Below are 18,804 nucleotides of genomic sequence, written 5' to 3' on the forward strand. Positions count from 1 at the left end.
GCAGAAATCCAAATAAAACCTTAAATTATATCTCAGAATTGCCGAGATACATTTATTGGCTATAAAATATTAATCTGATATCAGCAAATTAATAGTAACAGTATGTTATTTCATTTCAATAGTTATCGTTTCAAATTTACCGGTCAGGTAGTTCTATCGATAAGAATCAAACATCTCTATTTGATAACTATGCGTTAATAGCACAGTGTGAGTTCTGTAAAATAATATGCTAACAATATGCTCATTTCGCGCTAACATGCTCATTTTGAGTTAACTCACTGTTAAAAATTAAATCTAGTATTTGGCGAACCATTTCGAAGTTGGTCACACTAAATGTTACATTTTCACTTTATTTAGAGTTGGTCACTTTGTTGTTTTTTTTTCGTTATTGTTGTTTTTGTTTTCGGAGAGAGCGGTTCTGTTGTGACCGGTCGTCGGTAAATTCGTTTTTAAAAATCCAGATAAATAACAAAATAGTTTTATAAATTGTTGTTAAAAACGACAAGTGACGTGATAGCTGAAATAATTTGAAAACAAGCGACTGTTTTCCTGGTCGTTAGCCAAGAAGAAAAGTGCGCAAATTGCAACAAATTACAAATACGGAAGCAGGCAGAAACGAAGAACAACAACAAGAAGAACGGGCAACGGGCGGCTATTGTTGTTATATTTCATTACCGTGGCTCGGTTAAGAGTTCTTTTTTTTGTGAACAAGAAAAAGAACGTACGTTCGATACAAGCATATAGATAACAGAAGAATTAAACAAACAAAAAATTACCAGGAAATATAGAAGAATCTCATCGGTACACCGGTCTACGGCAGCGCCCCCCTTTTGGTCCCCTGTTGGCTCTCAACAAATCATTTATGCAATTTTGAGACCAGAACAGAAAATGGATTATAAATTTCTCGTTTTTAATGCTGCACGCGATAACAATTTGGCACAGTTGAAGGTGAGTTCATGAAAGGAATCTATAGGTTAACCTAAGCTTAATTGCTTCATAAATTTTGTTTCCAAGTGCCTTTTTGCTCCACGTTGTTCCAGTCAGCAGATACCCAGCACCTCAACATCGCACTTGTCGCTTTTTCGATTGGTTAGAAATTAGAATTTTCGATAGGTCTTTTATTTTTGAAATGAATCGAGTTTTTCTGAAGTGGATTTTATGTTTTGATTTTTGTGTGTGTGTGTGTGAGGCAACTTAAAGTTGTTGCAAAGTGAAGAAAAAAATATATATATCCAGAATCTCAGCTGCTAGCCTTGTGACTAATCAATAAAATTCACACACACAAACACATAGTCTTTTCGCTAAGCCATACATACGCGCATGTTCTTCGGCCAGTGATGAGCAAGCTAAAACTCAGAAATGGCTAAAATCAATTTACAGCTACTATTTCTAGACAAACTCAAAACTATTACCGCTACTTTTTTAATATTTTAATAATTTTCGAAGCAGTTACTCATTTTTTTTTAAATCAAATAAGTAGATAATTTAAAGGAAATGTCAAATAAATTAATTTTTAGCTGTTTAATCTCTAAATTGAGCCGCATTGCGGCCACTTGCTCTGCACCAACATTGCTAACTCAAAACAATAACAAATATATATGTTTGTCTATACAAATGTATAGACAAGTATACATACATATTTATATATAGATTTAACTATGCACACATACAAATACAAGTGTGTGTGATTGCTGATTGTTTTGTGGAGCGGGGGCGTACCAGGGCTGAAACTAGGGCCAATGCTTGGCACGCTTTTTGCATAACAAAGTTCTTAAGCTTTGCAGTGTACCCCTCGAATTGCCCCTCCAATCCCAACCACCTCCTCCTTAGCCGCTTGTAAGATATCTATATATGTACATATGTATGGCTACTGCTCTTTATGCTTGACATTGGCACACAAAGGAAAGCTCATTCCATTCCACCGACTTGGAGGTATACCCTAAACAAATACGGCAATGGAAATTATGATGTAAAACAAATATTCATTAATTGTTAACTTGCTTTGGCGTTTTGGAGTGATCGAATGTTTCAGTTTAGTCTAAATTCTTTTTTAATTGAGCCAAAAATTTAAGGAATTTCAAATAAAATAAAACTAAAACTTATTAGCTATTATTTAGAAAATCTTCTTGAGCTAACAAAAATTTGCATTTCTCTTATGGTTTCCAAAATTTTTTTTTTTTTTTTAATATTATTTCTTAGTTATCTTTCTAGTTACATTTTGACCATCTAATATACCCTTTTGCCGACTTATGTGAAAGGTAGCATGTGATTACCTAGTCAGGGGGATGGTTTATTATATTTTTAGCTCACTTTGGGCATTTCAACAATTATTTACCACATGGGATAGCAACAACAACAGCAACAGTAGCAACAAGAAAACGAAAGAAGAAAAAAAAAAAAAGCAAAAATGTCATCGAATATTACTTTGAACTTTTCTTCAAGAATAAACAATTTAAATGAAAATTCCCGAATTGAATAAAAATTTGTTGACGCGTTGAATCACTTCCTCAGTCGTTCGCTGCTGCTGCTGCTGCATGTCTTTTGTTTTAATCTTATCGAACAAACAAAAGACAAAAGAAGAAGGAAAAAATTGAACTTGTCTGTTTTCCATACATAAACGCGTGTATGTTCCCCCCCTCTCTTCCCCGTAGTATTTTTAGCAAATTTTATTTGGGCCACGTAGTTGTTGTTGTTGGTGTTGTGGTTAAACACGTTAAAATTAACAGCTCAAAACTCACGTCGTTGACGTCGCTTTGCATTTGCTTCCGCAATTCCGCGATTGAGTTCATCAAATTATGCTTTGGAGGCTTTACTTTAATTCTCTGTCAGAGTTACGCCCACAAAAAGTGAACGCACTTGGGAGACACACCACGAAAAGTATGTACATATATAGAGAGAGACAGAGAGAACAGACCAGGTTTTGGACAATTATCCTTGAAAGCGTTCAATCACCAGGAAGACGAAGGCTCGCTTTTGACTTCCTTCTCCTCCTCATCGCTCCTCTGCGTTGTAGTCGCCGTCGTCGTCGTCGACGGCCATGAAAATGTGTCACTTCATTTAGTGTGGTTAGGTGAGGTAAATGTATTGTACTCTTGCCTCGTATGTGCTGCTGCTCTCTTCTCAAAATAGCCTCGATTTCTTATGCGTTTTTTTGTTTTATTCTTTTTTTTTTTTGGGTTATAGTCTGTCTATATAAGTATGTACATCTATGTATGTATGTATGTAGTATATATAGAAGAAGTCAAGCAACCTGCTCCTCGGATTGTGCATGCAGCGTATTCTAGACCAAGAAACTGGTTTCTTTTTCTTCTCTCGCAATACCCTCTCCAAATAAGTCTATTCTTTTTGTCTAAATATACCAAAAATAGTCCGAATAGTTTAACTTTTCGTCACTCTAATGATATTTGTAGCCTTGAAATAGTTCTCCTAACTAACTGGAACTAATGGTAAAACCATTGAAGTAACTCAATTTGTTGCGTTTAAATAAATTTTCACAAGTTCTAACGAGCAAAAAGGCCGATTACTCCAAATAGTCAACAATGCATAACGTCATTTCTCTTCCAAATTGTTTTAATCAATTCAAAAGACTAGCAAAACTGGCAGATTATATTTCCCGAACCCATCAATTCAATATCCTCAAGTGTGTAGCAACTTCGGCTTTTATTTTAATGAGCTTTTATTTTATATTCTACTTGGACTGGTTTGGTTTTGTTGTTGTTTATGTTTGTTCCAAAAATAAAGGAGAGAACCAACTCTATGTGATGTATAGTACATAAATAAAGTGCTACTTGAGTACATACTCAGCTAAAGTAAATGAGAAATATAGATATACAATGAACGAAAGAGATAGATAGAGGGAGGGAGAAGAGAAGAGAGGGTATCATTATATTTGTTTGACTCTACGTGATCGAGGCTAGATTGATTGATTGCTGAAGACAAAGAAGAAGAAATAGCCAGTTGTTGATGGTCAAAAACACACTCCATGAGAAAATTTAGAGCAACTGAACAACAACGATAAGATCATTCCTCTAGACGCCATTCTAATGATAACTAAAAGCGTGTGTAGTGACTTATGTTAAGGTAAACAATATAAACCAAGCGAATGATATGCATATTATCACAAGTGATAAGCCGATTTTTGTAGACTAAGACATATCTTTATACCTATTGTATTTATTCAGTGTGTGTGTGAGTGACGGACATTCATCTTTCTGATTTGTTGTTTTAGTTAATCGTGCGACGAACTTGAATCATCTTAAACGGAACGTAAAACAAACGAACCGATATAAATCGACTGAATTTTATAATATATTGTATACATATGAATGTACATACATACATATGTACATATATACATTGCCAACTCGCAAATAAACTAGGAGTAATGTATTTGTGCGCGGTAGCACGCAATTGATAGGTGCCTTTCCCTTTTCATTCATCCCCCCGCCCTCCATTACATTACAGCGTTCATAATGGTTTACTCTAAAATACACTGTGCGAATTAGTCGCCATAACAAAAAAATATGTGAAATTTATTGAGTTTAGTCTAAAACAAATTGAAGAACTAAAATTAGTGAGAGGCAAAGATTTAAAGTGATTATAAATATTTGTGTAAATTAGTGTATTTAAAGATTTAAAAAATAAAACTCTAAATTCAATTAATTTATTTGAATTATAATAATATTTTTTTCTCTTAGGTATTTATTAACAATAACAATAACTAACTAAAGATACCTGTTGGTTTAGAGAAAAAGTGCAGAAAGATGAATCGTCTGGTTCTTTAACCAATGATGTACGAAGAATGTACACATTTTGGGATACAAAACGAGATTATTTTTGAAATTTTCCCTGCTTTAAATTACATATAAATGACCTTTGGATAGTGATAATGCTACTTAAGTACACAAACCTTATCGACGAGTTACAATTTTGGGAAACCTAAGCAAAGTACATTTGCCTCTGGGTGGAGTGACCTCTCTATGGTTCTGGGTCAATTTATGAGGGGGAGGAATTAGTTATGATAAAGAAAAAAACAGCTGCAATTTTGACTTGAATATTTTTGGAACAGTGTATTTGTTAAGTACACTGTGACAAGAACCCAAAGATAAAGCCAATGAACGCTATCATTATACACACACACACACACAAAGACATGAACACACTCATTCACACGGATAGAGAGTTCGAAGTGGTCGAGCCTGGGGTTTCAATTGTTTGTTATCTTTTTGTGACTGTTAATTGCCCTTCCTCGTGTTCTTCTTTGGTGTACTCAATAGGCTAAATACTATATATACACACACATGCAGATAAAAGCATACATGTGCGTATGTGTGTGTGTGTGGTGTGTGTATGTAGCCCCTGTTGAGTTGAATTGAGTTGGGTTCTTGTACTAAGCGAACAGCAATGACAAAGAATTGAAGTCAAAGTAAACCAGACGTCGACGACGCCAAGCAAGATTGGCTCTGACCTTACACACACACACACACATACAGTGGCACACTCACACAAAGGCAAAGGCACTGAAAAACTAATAATCAAGAAGCAGTTAAATGGCAAACAAGTAGAAAAAGAAGCTGGGTCCAAGAGGCAAGAGGCACGACCAAGACAAGCCAAGCCAAGCTTAAAAACACTTTAAGCTAAAAAACAGCTTCAGGCAAAATACACACACTCGCGCACACATACATACACTTGATAGATTCGCGTTTTGAGGTTACCAAGTGAACGCAAAAGAATCCAACCTCAACCTCAAAAACAGCTGTTGACCAACTCAAATTCAACTTAACTCAACTCACTTTTGCATACAACAAATTTGCTTTTTTAGACTCCTCTCTCCCCCTCTCTCTTTCTCTCTATCTCTCTCTGTTTTTCATGTATTTTTTCGCTTTTTTTCTAATTAGTTTTAATGTTATGCAGCGTGCAAATGTTAGGAAAACATGAAGAAAAAAAATGATATATGTACTTATGCATAAACAAATAGACGGCGGTTAACTATCGCTTTATGGCCACGGGGAATTTTGCACAATTTTATTCTTTACTCAAGACTTACGATGAATGTGTGTTCAGTTAAATGTTTGTTTTCAAAATTTAACAAATCATCATGGGGTCAACCAAAAGATACAATCTCAAATCAAGTATCTACTGCCTAAAATTGAGAACAAATAATTTGGTTTCCTTGCTTAACAATTAAGTTGTTCAATTACAAGCAAAAATTAAAATCTTTAAAAAACCTTCAATAAGTTTTCAATGTGTTGGCCAGCCTTGAAATTAACTTTAAAACTTTATTTGGTTTTTGGTCAAAAACAATTACAAAAATTTAGAGAGAACATTTAAGCCAAAAATTAAATTTTAATTGAAATGTTAAAAAGTTTGACTTAAAAACGATTTCATATTAAAATTAAAAAGATGAGTAAAAAAAGATAACAATTTACAGAAACTTTCAAGTAGTTCGAAATTCTTTAATAAAAGGTTTGAACTTTTATTTGTAATTTCATTTTATTACCTAAAATAAATGAAGATGATTTCCTAATATATAAGTAAATTTGAATATAAAACTAATTTTCAAATGGAACATTGGAAATTAAGCATTTATTTGGACACGTTTAAAATTTGAATTTGCATCAATTTAAATACTACGCGAATAATATTTACATTCAGCCATAAAGTTCTAGTCTCTGGGGGATTTTATTTTTTTGTTTGCTCTCATAATTTATTTCTTAATTGATTGGCACAAAAATTTCCCCGAATTTCACTTTGTGTGAATTCCCCACTTCCCCCCAAGACAGATGATTCAGAATATACATACATAGATAGACGAATATTGTTTGTTTTTTCACAAGGAAAGCAAGTAAATGGCATTTTTCTCACAACTTTTCAGACAAAATTTTGCAATGTTTTCATTTCAACGAGTTGAGAAAATAGCATGAACAAAAAAAAAAAAAATTAAACAATTTGTACTTCCCGAAAAACAACAAATTTATAAATTTGCTACAAATTGTTTTTGTTTGTTTGTGCAAATGTGAAAACAAAACAGAAATTACAAGACCAATGGGGAGGAGGCGGGGCATTGACTTCCGGTACACCGACTTGGTCATACACTTTACAATGCCAAGCATTTTACTTTCCTTTTCATTTCAAAGGTTTTAAAAGGTTTCATTTGAAATAAATTCTAGTGAGTGGTTTAATATTTGATTAATTCAACGTATTTAGTGCCCAGCTAAAAGCAGTAGATATCAGCTGTTGAAACCAGTTTTCACTATAATGTGTAAATTGCCACAATGAATCAGCTGAACAAGAATACATATAAAAAAATTGAATGTATATATGTATGTATGTACATATTTACCTACCTACTACATACTTTTGCAGTTGATTTCTATTTTATGCAAATTGATATATCTCAGAGTATTTGGCTTAGAAGTGTATTTAACTAGATGTTTCACATGCATGAGAGGGATAGAGAGAAGGGGAGACTGAGAAGGATAGACAACGACCTTGCCAATGTACACACACACACATATACAATATTTACCGTTATGGGAAAATGTCAGCCTAAACTCATGTTGACTTGAGTTAAAGTCTCAAGTCTATTAAATGGCGATTAAAGCATAGTTAAATTATTATTTGTTTCCGTGTAATAAACAAACTTTCCTTTGTTGTTGTTGTTGTCATTGTTTTGCTGTAATTGCTGTTGTTGTTGTTGTTGTTGGTGTTGTTGTTTTTGCTGCTATTTTATTAGTTGTTAGTTGGTTCGTTTTCGGTTTATACGCATAATTTATGATAATTTCTGACATTGAACGAGTTCAATGTCGATATCTATGCAGTAGACGAATATGTCTCGCCTCTGTCTCTATCTATCCCTCTTCTTCTCTCTGTTTGTCTCTTTTGCTTGGCATTAACTTGGATTCGACTCGACATTCAAATCATCAGTCAGAGAGCTCAATTATTTGGTTTATTTGTTAGCTAAACTGTGGCGTCTACGCGACTGCGCAGTCCCCTCAAGGGTGGAAGCCAACAAAACAAAAGCTTAAAAGTAAAGTTAATAAATTTTTTACTTTTTTTGTTGTGTATATTTTTGCTTGAGGTCAACGGTGCTTTTAACGGGAGCATCAACCATCAGCATCATTTTGCTGTTTATATTGAGATGGGTTCACACAGCTGATGGACGACGGACAATAATCGCCCACTCTCTAGGGTCAAGGTCGGACTGAGTTGGTTGGTTGGGGGTCTATGGAAAAATACATAAATGTAAATTAAGAAAATGCATGCTGTGGAAAATTTGAATATTTTATGGAAATATTTAGTGATTTTAATTAGTACAACAATCAAGATTAGTTAGTCAAGAGTCAAGTCAAGTGTGCTCTCTGATGAGCCGGCGACTAATTCAAAAATTTGCATTCTACACTGAAAAAAATGAAATGGTTTTCTACTAAAACGTCCTTCAAATTATTTGCTTTCTAAATAAAATTATCTAGCTTCACACATACATATATCTTGACATAAATCCTATAGTTGATTTGCTTTTATCACCTTTATAAATTGAAAATATAAAACGGTTGATTTTGGTGATTTTAATTAGTAGGTACAGCAATAAAGATTATAGTTAGTGAGACGAGTGGCCGAAATACACTGATAAAAACAAAAAACAAACTAAAACTAATATCAAAATTCATTATATTCACAATATTCAGTCCTTTGATAGTTTCTGGGAATTGGAAAATGAAATTAATTAATTTTTAAAGGTTCTACATTAGATGAAAACCTAAGAATTTTATTTATTAAGCAAAAGGGGAAATCAAATTTGAATTTAAATTTAAATAAACTGTTAAACCTAAATAAATTGGACCTAAATATTTTATTTCCATAACAAATTCGTTAATCCACAATCCATTTAGTTATGCCCGATGAAACTACCTTTCAGTATTTTTGTTCTATTTAAGGATTAAATTTGCTTTATTCTTATGCAATGGTAAAGTAAATACAATGTATTGCATTTATTGTTATTTAAGCTGCTTTAATTAAAGTTGTTTCTGTCCACAATTCCATTCCATTCTTTAATTTAACAAAAAAAACTTCCTAAATGGAACTTGATTAAGCTTAAGCTTAAATAGTCTAACTATAAATAGTTACTCATTTGGCCTGTAGTTGTTGATTGCTTTTAAAAGTTTGTGTAAAAATGAAAAGTATTGGAAATAGCTACGTATCTGCCTCTTGATAAACCCATGAACTTCAGGCCTATCCACACTAAAACTAAAACAAAACAAGTTTCTGTTGTTGTTTTATAAGATAACCCAGTTATATTTTTCTATCAATTGTTTGCAACTTAAATTATATTATTATATATGTATGTATGTATTTTGTTTGTTTATCAGAAATGTAGAACAAGAAAAAGGTCTCTAGAAGGCAAATGAAAAAATGATAAGTAGAAGCCTTCAATCTAAATTGTAAATTATAGCCCCATCTGTTCAATTTCTCATAATTCTTTTCTCTACGCCAGATATCCAATATTATTATGCGATGTGATGGTGGCGGTGGTGGAAGGGAGGGTCGTTCGTTGAACCATTGCGATGGGGGTCATATCTATTATCGCATAATGCTCGCAACCTGTATAAATTGATTGATTTTCCAGTCCCTGAGCCGCCGCCGCAACGTCGAAATTCACGTGCCATTTGCTTTTTATGCCACAGAGGCCGCCCACCATTTGCCTTCCTATTGTCAGATTTGGCTTAAACATTTTAACCGAAAAAGCCAAGGTTAAAAGTGGCATGCTCTCGTCTCAGAGCCCAGCTGATTCATTCATCATGATGATGATAATGATCCATGCTGATAATGATTATTACGATGGGGCGGTCTTTTTTTCTTTTTCTTTTATTAATTTAATTGAAATGCGGAAAAGCAAACAGCTGTTGGTTGGTTGGTTGGCTCAAAACGAAAGCGAAAAGTTCACTAGCCGCCAATGCCGATGCCGATTGAAATTAATGCGTAATTTTTCCATTGTTCAACGATTTTCTCTCCACTCTGGGCTTTTCTTCTGTTTTTGTGTGTGTGTGTGTTGTTTATTTTGAAAATACACAACGATTTCTTCTTTGCCAGCAAAAAATGTTGCCAAAATGTTGTATTTCTTTTCCCCGTGTTTTACTTTTTTCTTTCTCTCAGTTTTATTTTTCGCTTGTCACGCGCTCTGAGGTGTCGATAAATGAGAGGTGGCTGACGGGGAAGATCGCTCTGTGACGCAGAACAATATCGAGAAGAAAGAAAGAAAGAAAAGAATTCTTTGCTGTAGAAAGCAGGAAACAAAAGTTAGGTAAAGAAACGACGACAAAACAACAACGCAAAAGAGAGAGAAATTTATGTTCTTTAAGTCATTGGCGGAACGATTCGATTTAAATGCCCTTTCTGCAGAATAATTTGATATAAAATACATCCAAAAATCTTTGTTGAATGTTCGTTTTTTTTTTTTGCTGATATGCATATAATATAAGGTAAAATTTCTTTAATTTGAATTGGAAAAGTGATTGAATCTGATCTCAACCAAAATCTCTTTTATAGACCTATACTTTTTATAATACACGGTAAGAAAAAAGGAAAAATACTCTCTCATGGCAAAGATTTAGTAACTTCTTTGTTTACGCTATTTGAAAATAGTGATGACATGAGCCTTTTAGAATTTGGCTTTTCAAAACTTAATATACTTTATTAACAAATATCTGCTGGGTATTAAACAAAGAGAGAACAACACAAAAAAAGCCGCACGGCATTCACAAGGTCTTTTGCCAGAGTGTGTGGTTTTTTTTTTGTCGTTTCTTTTTTTTATTTTCTTTTTTTTGTGTGAGATTTTTATGTGAGAATATTTCTGGTTCCTGCAGAGGCGTTGGTTGTCTCTTGAAGGGGTGAGAAGTGGTGGAGGTCGTGACGAATGCATGTGACAATCTAATGTCGAATGTTCTAATTGAGTTTGATGGGTTGCCCCCCACACCAAACCTCATCCCTCTACTTTGGACTTAAGTTGCCTAGTAGTGGGGTGGTAGCAGGTTCACTTAACGGGTTTTTGGCTCTTCCAATTCCAAGGTATTTCCCTAATTGCAATCCAATCGCTCAAGTGGGTAAACTACTTCTCAATACAATTAAATAAAAATATTTCAAGTTCTTAATCGTTTTATAGTGCGAAAAATTTGTGCACACATTTTGTTTACCAACCTATCGTCTTCCTCCCCCCTCTCTCCATCCCTCTCCCATTTTATTACTTGCTACACCTTTTACACGCGCCGCATTATAATTAACATAAAGCTTCAACGAAACACGTTTCACATAAATGAATTTCAATTTCAAATGTATATAAAATGTATAGAAAAACAAGAGATTTGAAATTAGCTTTAGCAGGCAAACAGCCACACTTAGCTGATTGGCAAGCAACCCCCCACCACTGTCATTCCTCCCTACCCCTTCACCACCCCCTTAACCCATCAGTCTATCATTTGTTTTTATCTTGTGCAAGTATTCTAATTAGCAGCAATGTGATGTGTTGTGTATGCCCTCCATGTGTGTGTGTGTGTGTATGAAATTTTAATTATAATATATAGAAATTATTTATAATTGGAAGTTATTATATATTGCATCATGATTTTTAATCACCCATAGATACCCATAGTAAATACATTTTCTGATAACAAACCCAACCTTTTTAATAATGAATGACGCGACTATTATCTATTTGAATGAAAATAAAAACAAATGCTGAATGATGATTCAACCTGCTGGGGGTTAGGTAGGTTTAGATCAACAAATTAATCACAGTTCATGTAAGACAATATTTTATTTCCCGGGTTCTAATTAAGTAACTTATTGTTATATATAACTTAAAACCGGGAAAAGATCTTGATTGAAACACTTCTTAAACTTTAATTGTATTTGATTCAATTTGAAAAGTATTTTTTGCAAATGTTTAATTTGCAATGTTTAGTTTTGTTAACGTGAACCTTGTTAAAGTTAACTCAAAACTTAATATTCCATAGTTTTAGCATTGACAAATTTGTTTTGTACAACATAAATTTGTGCATTAAGAGTAAAAATTGTGCCCCGAAATGCAGCAATTAAGTGCCATGTGCCAGAGCCAGTTGAGAAAAGTTCATTTTTGCAAATGTTTAGACATCATTTTTGTTGTCGTTTTGCAATTTTATTGCCGACGTCATAAATCTGTTTTTATGTGAGGAATGTCGGAGACGACTGGACTTTTGCCTTCAATTCTAGGCGGGAGGTAAGTCATTTGGGAATATCTTTCATTAATATCCGAGAATAAGTTCAATGCTTTAAAAGCGACAAATTAAAGTGAGAAAAAAAGCCTTCTGTAACGAGTAAAGTAGAAACGTGGAACGCATTACTTGAAATTATTCATGGATAAATGCCAGACAATTTGTCTTGACAAGAACCTTGTACCTTTGCCATTTAACTATAATCGATATATATACGAGTATAGGAATAATAATATTGTAATAACATTAAACGAATGATTTTCCTTTCTTTCTCCTCCTTTAGGCAACCCTTGCAAACAGAAGTGCCGCCGATATTGCCATATTAATCTCAGCGAAAGTGAATGGAGCCACACCGTTGGTCATATCGTGTCGCAATGGACACTACGATATTGTAGAATATTTATTGACAAAGTGTCGCGCCAATGTGCAGCAAGTTGGCTCCGTTAGTTTCGATGGCGAGCCCATTGAGGATGCCCCCCCATTGTGGTGTGCAGCAGCGGCAGGACATTTGGGCATTGTCAAGATGCTGGTGCGTCGGGGAGCGAATGTGAATAGCACGACAAGGACAAACTCGACGCCCCTGCGAGCCGCATGCTTTGATGGACACTATGAAATAGTTAAATATCTGGTACATCATAATGCAGGTGAGTTTCGCCAGAATTATTATCGAATACTTTATAATTGAGTTCTTTAACTTCTTGACAGATTTTGAAGTGGCCAATCGACATGGACACACCTGCCTAATGATTGCCTGCTACAAGGGACACTATCGCATTGCACAGTATTTGTTGTCACTGAATGCGGATGTGAATCGTTGCAGCATCAAGGGGAATACAGCGTTGCACGATTGTGCCGAATCGGGATCATTACAGATATTGCAATTGCTATTGAAACATGGCGCCACCATGGATGTGGATTACTATGGCATGACTCCGCTGCTGGCGGCGAGCGTCACCGGACACATGCCCATAGTGGAGCATCTGATAACATTGCCCTGTGTTAGTCGTGAGGCGAGGATCGATGCCCTAGAATTGCTGGGAGCCACCTATGTGGATAAGAAACGTGATATAGCTGTTGCCCTGACCTTGTGGCGACGAGCACTAGAGGAACGCGCCCAGGAACCGCCTCTAGAGAAAAAGGTTCAAGAACCAGTGCCAGCCTATGAATTAGTCAGTGAAGTGACCAGCATTGAGGAGCTAGAGGAATTGGTTTTGGATCCAGATGAGATGCGCATGCAAGCTTTAGTCATCAGACAACGTATTTTAGGTCCAACACATCCGGATACCAGTTACTATATCAGATTTAGGTAAGCAATACTCTATTCTCTAGACTTGGAAGATTTTACATTTAAAATATTTTTACAGGGGAGCCCATTATGCCGACGCTGGACGTTTCGATCGCTGCATTGAGCTCTGGTCATATGCTTTGACCATGCAACAGAAAATTCTTAAACCCCTCAGCCCCATGACCCAGTCATCGTTGCTCTCATTCGCCGAGCTATTTAGTTTTATGCTTGTCGAGGCGGGTCGTTTGCTGCCGCGAGGACGTGTAGTGCCGCCCATTGAGGCGGATGGCATGCTGACCATTTTCCACAAGGCCGTCTTGGAGGTGGAACGAGGTCAGGCCTTCACCTTGGAGCAGCAGCAACAACAGCAGCAGCAACAACAACAGCAGCAACAGGATCCAGCGGCCAGCAAACATCTCACACAGTCACCATCATGTTCCGCCTCCTCAACACTAGCCACCTCAGCCTCCTTCTCATCAACGTCGTCATCGACCTCCTCTTCATCAACGACGCTTCACTCTGCTCATCAGCATGACTGCAATCATGATCCCAATGCCCTCAGTCGCACCTTGGTTAGTGCTCTACACATTGGTTGCCTGCTTAGCTCGCTGCTGGATACGGAGAGCTTCTGCCCGGATATGAAGCATCAGGTGATGAGTGCATTGTATCGCCTCAACCGTCTCAAAGTTTATGTACGCTCTGGACGAACTGCCCTCCACTATGCATGCTATCGCGAGGGAACTCTAGTCGGACGCTATCCATCGTGTCAATTTCCATCCGCCACATTGGCCAAGGCGCTCCTTGAGGTGGGAGCCGATCCCAATGCAGTAGATGATGTTGGCAATACGCCATTGCATATGGCAGCCACACTGCAGCCATATGTGGAGCCATTGGCACACATCCTGCTCGAAGGAGGAGCGCATTTGGTGAGTAGTTGCGAGAATTTATTGTTCAAAGATGTATTTAATCCCTTTTGTCAACTCTTAGGATACGAAAAATAATTCCGGCGAAACATTTGAGTCCTTGCTGGCCCCTACACCTTTACACAAAATCATTGATCCGATGAAGTATACGACATTGGCGTGCCTGGCTGCGCGAACCATTAAAAAACATGACATCAAGTACAGGCAGGCAGTGCCCGCCGCCCTTTGTGAGTTCATTGAGCTGCATTAGGCTTTAAGCTGGATAAGACGAGAGTCAATCTCAACTCAATTTACCCTCAAAACTGACTCACGCACTCACTCACTCACTAACTCGCTCGATCGTTCAATCATTCAATCACTCAAAAAACGCCCGCCCGCCATCCAGATCAGAATCAGAAATTACAAACTACTATAACTGGGAGAGATAATGGAGCTGATGGGTGCAAGATTACTGTGAAGTAACAAACGGAATAGGAGTAAGAGCACGACGAGGAGTTTAAGGAGGAGAGCGTTAATTAATATGACTACGAACTGATTTGTGATGTTTGCAAGCAAAGTGCTTTGGGAATCCATGAATTGCGGCAAAAATGGATGACCACATAAAGACGAAGATTAATGTTAACAATGATAATGAATATAGACAACGATAAATACAACAACAAAGAAACAAACAAAGAATGCAAGAATTAATTAGAGATGCAATTTAAAAATTTGCTTGCTTGCAAAAAAAAAAGTGTTTTGATTTTGTTTAATTTAAATATTATTATTATTATTATTTTATTGTGTTCTTGCTACTCTATTTTGTATGAATTATGGATAAAAGAATATTATATAAATGTATAAAAATGCCACCACAGCTTGTATGTGTTGGTGTGTGTGTATGTTGTTCTTAATGTAACAGCTAAACTATATACTTCTCCTCATTAGCTGTTGCAATCTCACACAGCCACCACACCTGTCACCAGTCTTCATATCCACTGACTCTTAGATACACACACACACACACACATACATACATACACTTTGGTCCCTATTGTAATGCATATTTAGTCTTAACAAAAGAAAAACAAAAATGAAAATATGAAAAACCCGCCCAACTTCTTAACTGGATGCCGTTTTGTGCCCCTCAAGCAATAAAACGAAAAACAGAGTTTTGGAAAAACAAAAATGTCATTACAATCTCTATTTATTATTCTTGTACACATCTGGTAATCGAATTACTACATACATATGCTTATATCAAATGAAAGTACTATACGTGTGTAAATGCCATACATAAATAAATAAATGAATCTAATTTGTTAGCCAAAAGGAATGTCGCGATGAATGACATAGATGCATATTTGGACTACTTAACCAGGCTGAAGGCACTTTGCATTCTTGCACTGTAAAAGGCAATGCAACCCCAAAACATAAATGTAAGTGTAGGTGGCCATACGTATACAGTGGTGGCCATAAAAGTTCTCCAACCTCCAATTAATACAATAAATATATATTGCAATAATAAATACTTTATAACAAGGATGGAGGAAAAATGGTAGTCCAACTGCCTTTCTAGACATCAAATAGACTACCAACTAAATATTTTGGGATTTTTGCGAGTTTTTGGCCGTTTTTCTAATTTTGAGAAAATTATTGTTTGTTTTTTAAATCTTCGATTAAAAATCCAAATCCAGGAAAAGTGGGGATTGTTTGAGAATCCAATTCGTGAAGTCTACTAAGCAGATACATATCCTAATAGTCCTTGAAATGTCTTAGTTACAAGGACACTTGTGTTTTTTTCGACTTTTCGGTTAGTTCGGTTAGAAATGCCATTTGAAGGATGTTGAAAATTCTTGAGAGCAGATCGTTAGTTCTAACCCTTGGAGTTTCAAAAAAGAGTCCTGAGCCCTGAGTAAAAGCATCGTCTTTTCGTTATTTAGCCCTAGAATCCGCCAATCTTGCCACAGGAAGATATGGATTGAATATTTTAGGATTTTCTTACCGATATTTACAGACTGGCATCAAAATAGGTTTTTAAATTACCAAGTTATGACTATATTTCTACATATTCAACTCATAATTTTTCAGCTAATTTATAAAGTTTATATGTGGCATACTTTTAGGGTGAAATTAATAAAATTTTAAAATTAGCCTGCATGCCGTATGTCCTTAAAATGATTAGATAAACTTGGTTAAATTGTAGGAAACGAAAATGCAAGTTTTTAAAATCAATTAAGCTTAATTTGCAAAGTTGAGAATTATTTTTGGTCTAACTTCTAAGTTTTCTGAAGTAGATATTAACCTTTAAACTGGTGCTTACCTGTATAACATTTCTGGCCGGCACTGTGGTGGAGATTATTATCATACCTGCGTATAGAAATATATAAACACTGTAAGTTATGCAAATTATATTACAAACCTTTAGTCAACAAAGTTAAGTCAAATTCAACTTGGTCGTAAACCAAATGAATATGATATGGTTAAATTTTTGTAAATGGGGGCAAGCATATTGAGGAAGATAATTAAATAAAATGTATAAGTAATTTCGTGCAATTAAGTATAAAAGGACCAAGTGCACTTAACGTATTTGACAAAAGCAAAATGTATTTGAAAGTGTGTTTACCAGTTCTAATGGTAGTTGGTCTCTGGGATACTTGGGTCCTGTCTCAGGGCATAGAGGACTATGAGAATTACTACAATGAGATTCATGTGGATGATGAGCAGGCAGAGGTAAAGACCCGTAATGCCTTGCAATCACCACTACAACGTTGGCCAGGACAAAAGATCTACTATCGAATAGCCAACAATTTCAGCGAAATTGAAGCCTCAAATGTTCGTTATGCCGTGACCAGCTTTAATGATCAAACCTGCCTGCAGTTTGAGGAAATGACTGGCAATCCTCCGGCCGGTCGTCGATATGTCTACTTCAAAAAGTCAAAAAATATGTGCGGCACTCGTGTTGGCTATCAGCCATTACAATTTGGTTCCCATGATGTTCAGCTGACCGAGCGTTGTCTCTCCATGCCGGGTGTCATTCAGCACGAAACGCTGCATGTGCTGGGTCTTTTCCACGAACAAAGTCGTCCGGATCGCAACGAATATGTGGAAATTGATTATGATAATATTCCACGTAAATATTGGTCACAATTCATGGCCATGGAACAGACTACCACATTTAATGTCCCCTATGACTATCAAAGCGTAATGCATTATTCGAAGAATGCCTTTGCCAAGGATCCAACTAAGCCAACCATACGCGCTTTGGTCGAAGGAAAGGCGGTTGAAAGAGATATGGGACAAACGCGTGGACCATCTGAAGGAGATTTGGCTAAAATTCGCATTATGTACAATTGTTAAAGAAAAATAATATTTTGGTGATGATGGGCAATTAAAATATGATAAGAAATAAATACAAAAATGCAGTCATATAAGCTTTTTCTTTTCCTTTTTAACAATAATAAGAAATATTGAAAAAAAAATTACAATTTAATTAAAGAGAACAAAGTCAATTGAAAGCTGTGCGAGACAAAATTCGGAATATTTATTAAAGAGAAAATTTTAATAAATACAGCCAATTTTGGTTACTTATAAATATTTTTCTTTGCTATATTGAGTTAATACCCAACTAATTAAAAAATAGTTTTAAAAATAACAGAATACAATGATAAAATAGAGGAATAACTAGACATTAGACATGCTGCAGGGATTAAATAATTTAATGAAAATTCTGTGCAAATTTCGATTAAAGTTCAAAGCTCTTGAACAGAATTCTGCCATATCCTTGAATGCGTTTGATTTGGCATAAGTGTGCGATGTGTAAGTGTCAGTTAACTCTGAGGACAGGCTGAGCCAGAGAATGGCCCTCAGCCTGCTGAACTGGGCAGGCAGCCAAACGACGCACAGACTCATCCACCCATTCTACCCCACCCAAACCTCTGAACTTACATATCTCGCAACTAAACTCTATGCCAATAGCAATTCCAATCCCAAGAACAAGACCAAGTCCACTTAATGTGCACTAAGTGCTTAAGCAAAGCGGAGTGTCTGGAGCTGCCTATTTGGCTGTCTCTTGCTCTGTCTATTTATGTAAGTGAGGACTGAAAACTGCAGCCATTGGGAGAAGTGAGTCCAATTAACGCAAAAGAATAGTGTACAATGGAGAGGCAATCGTAAATCTTTCGTCAGTTGTAGCCGCCACAAAGATGCATCTAATGTAACTGGCGGTGGCTTGTGGTGTTTAGCCCGTGGTGCTGGCCATTAGCACGAGCCAGAGCAAACATTTTATTCTGTTTTATATTTCGAGACTCTTGTGAATATGTCAACAAATAACATAGCTTAAGAGAGAAAGAAACCGAGAGAAGAAAACGAG

At 35.9% G+C, this 18,804-nt stretch overlaps 2 protein-coding genes across 2 annotated transcripts; both read left to right on the top strand.

The window, feature by feature from the left end:
• Nucleotides 1-385: 385 nt before the first annotated feature.
• Nucleotides 386-15,621, top strand: LOC137584903 (protein fem-1 homolog CG6966). The gene is made up of 5 exons (XM_068300498.1): nt 386-948; nt 12,529-12,889; nt 12,951-13,551; nt 13,610-14,456; nt 14,518-15,621. The coding sequence occupies exons 1-5, from the start codon at nt 889-891 to the stop codon at nt 14,701-14,703; spliced, it is 2,055 nt and encodes a 684-aa protein (XP_068156599.1). The 5' UTR covers nt 386-888; the 3' UTR covers nt 14,704-15,621.
• A 1,415-nt stretch (nt 15,622-17,036) lies between these two features.
• Nucleotides 17,037-17,792, top strand: LOC137585525 (zinc metalloproteinase nas-13). Its single transcript, XM_068301330.1, has one exon. It carries the CDS (start codon nt 17,037-17,039, stop codon nt 17,790-17,792), a length of 756 nt encoding a protein of 251 aa, XP_068157431.1.
• The last annotated feature ends 1,012 nt before the right edge of the window (nt 17,793-18,804 follow it).

Source organism: Drosophila tropicalis, unplaced genomic scaffold (assembly GCF_018151085.1).
Source record: "Drosophila tropicalis isolate 14030-0801.00 unplaced genomic scaffold, ASM1815108v1 contig_878, whole genome shotgun sequence".
Lineage (NCBI taxonomy): Eukaryota > Metazoa > Arthropoda > Insecta > Diptera > Drosophilidae > Drosophila > Drosophila tropicalis.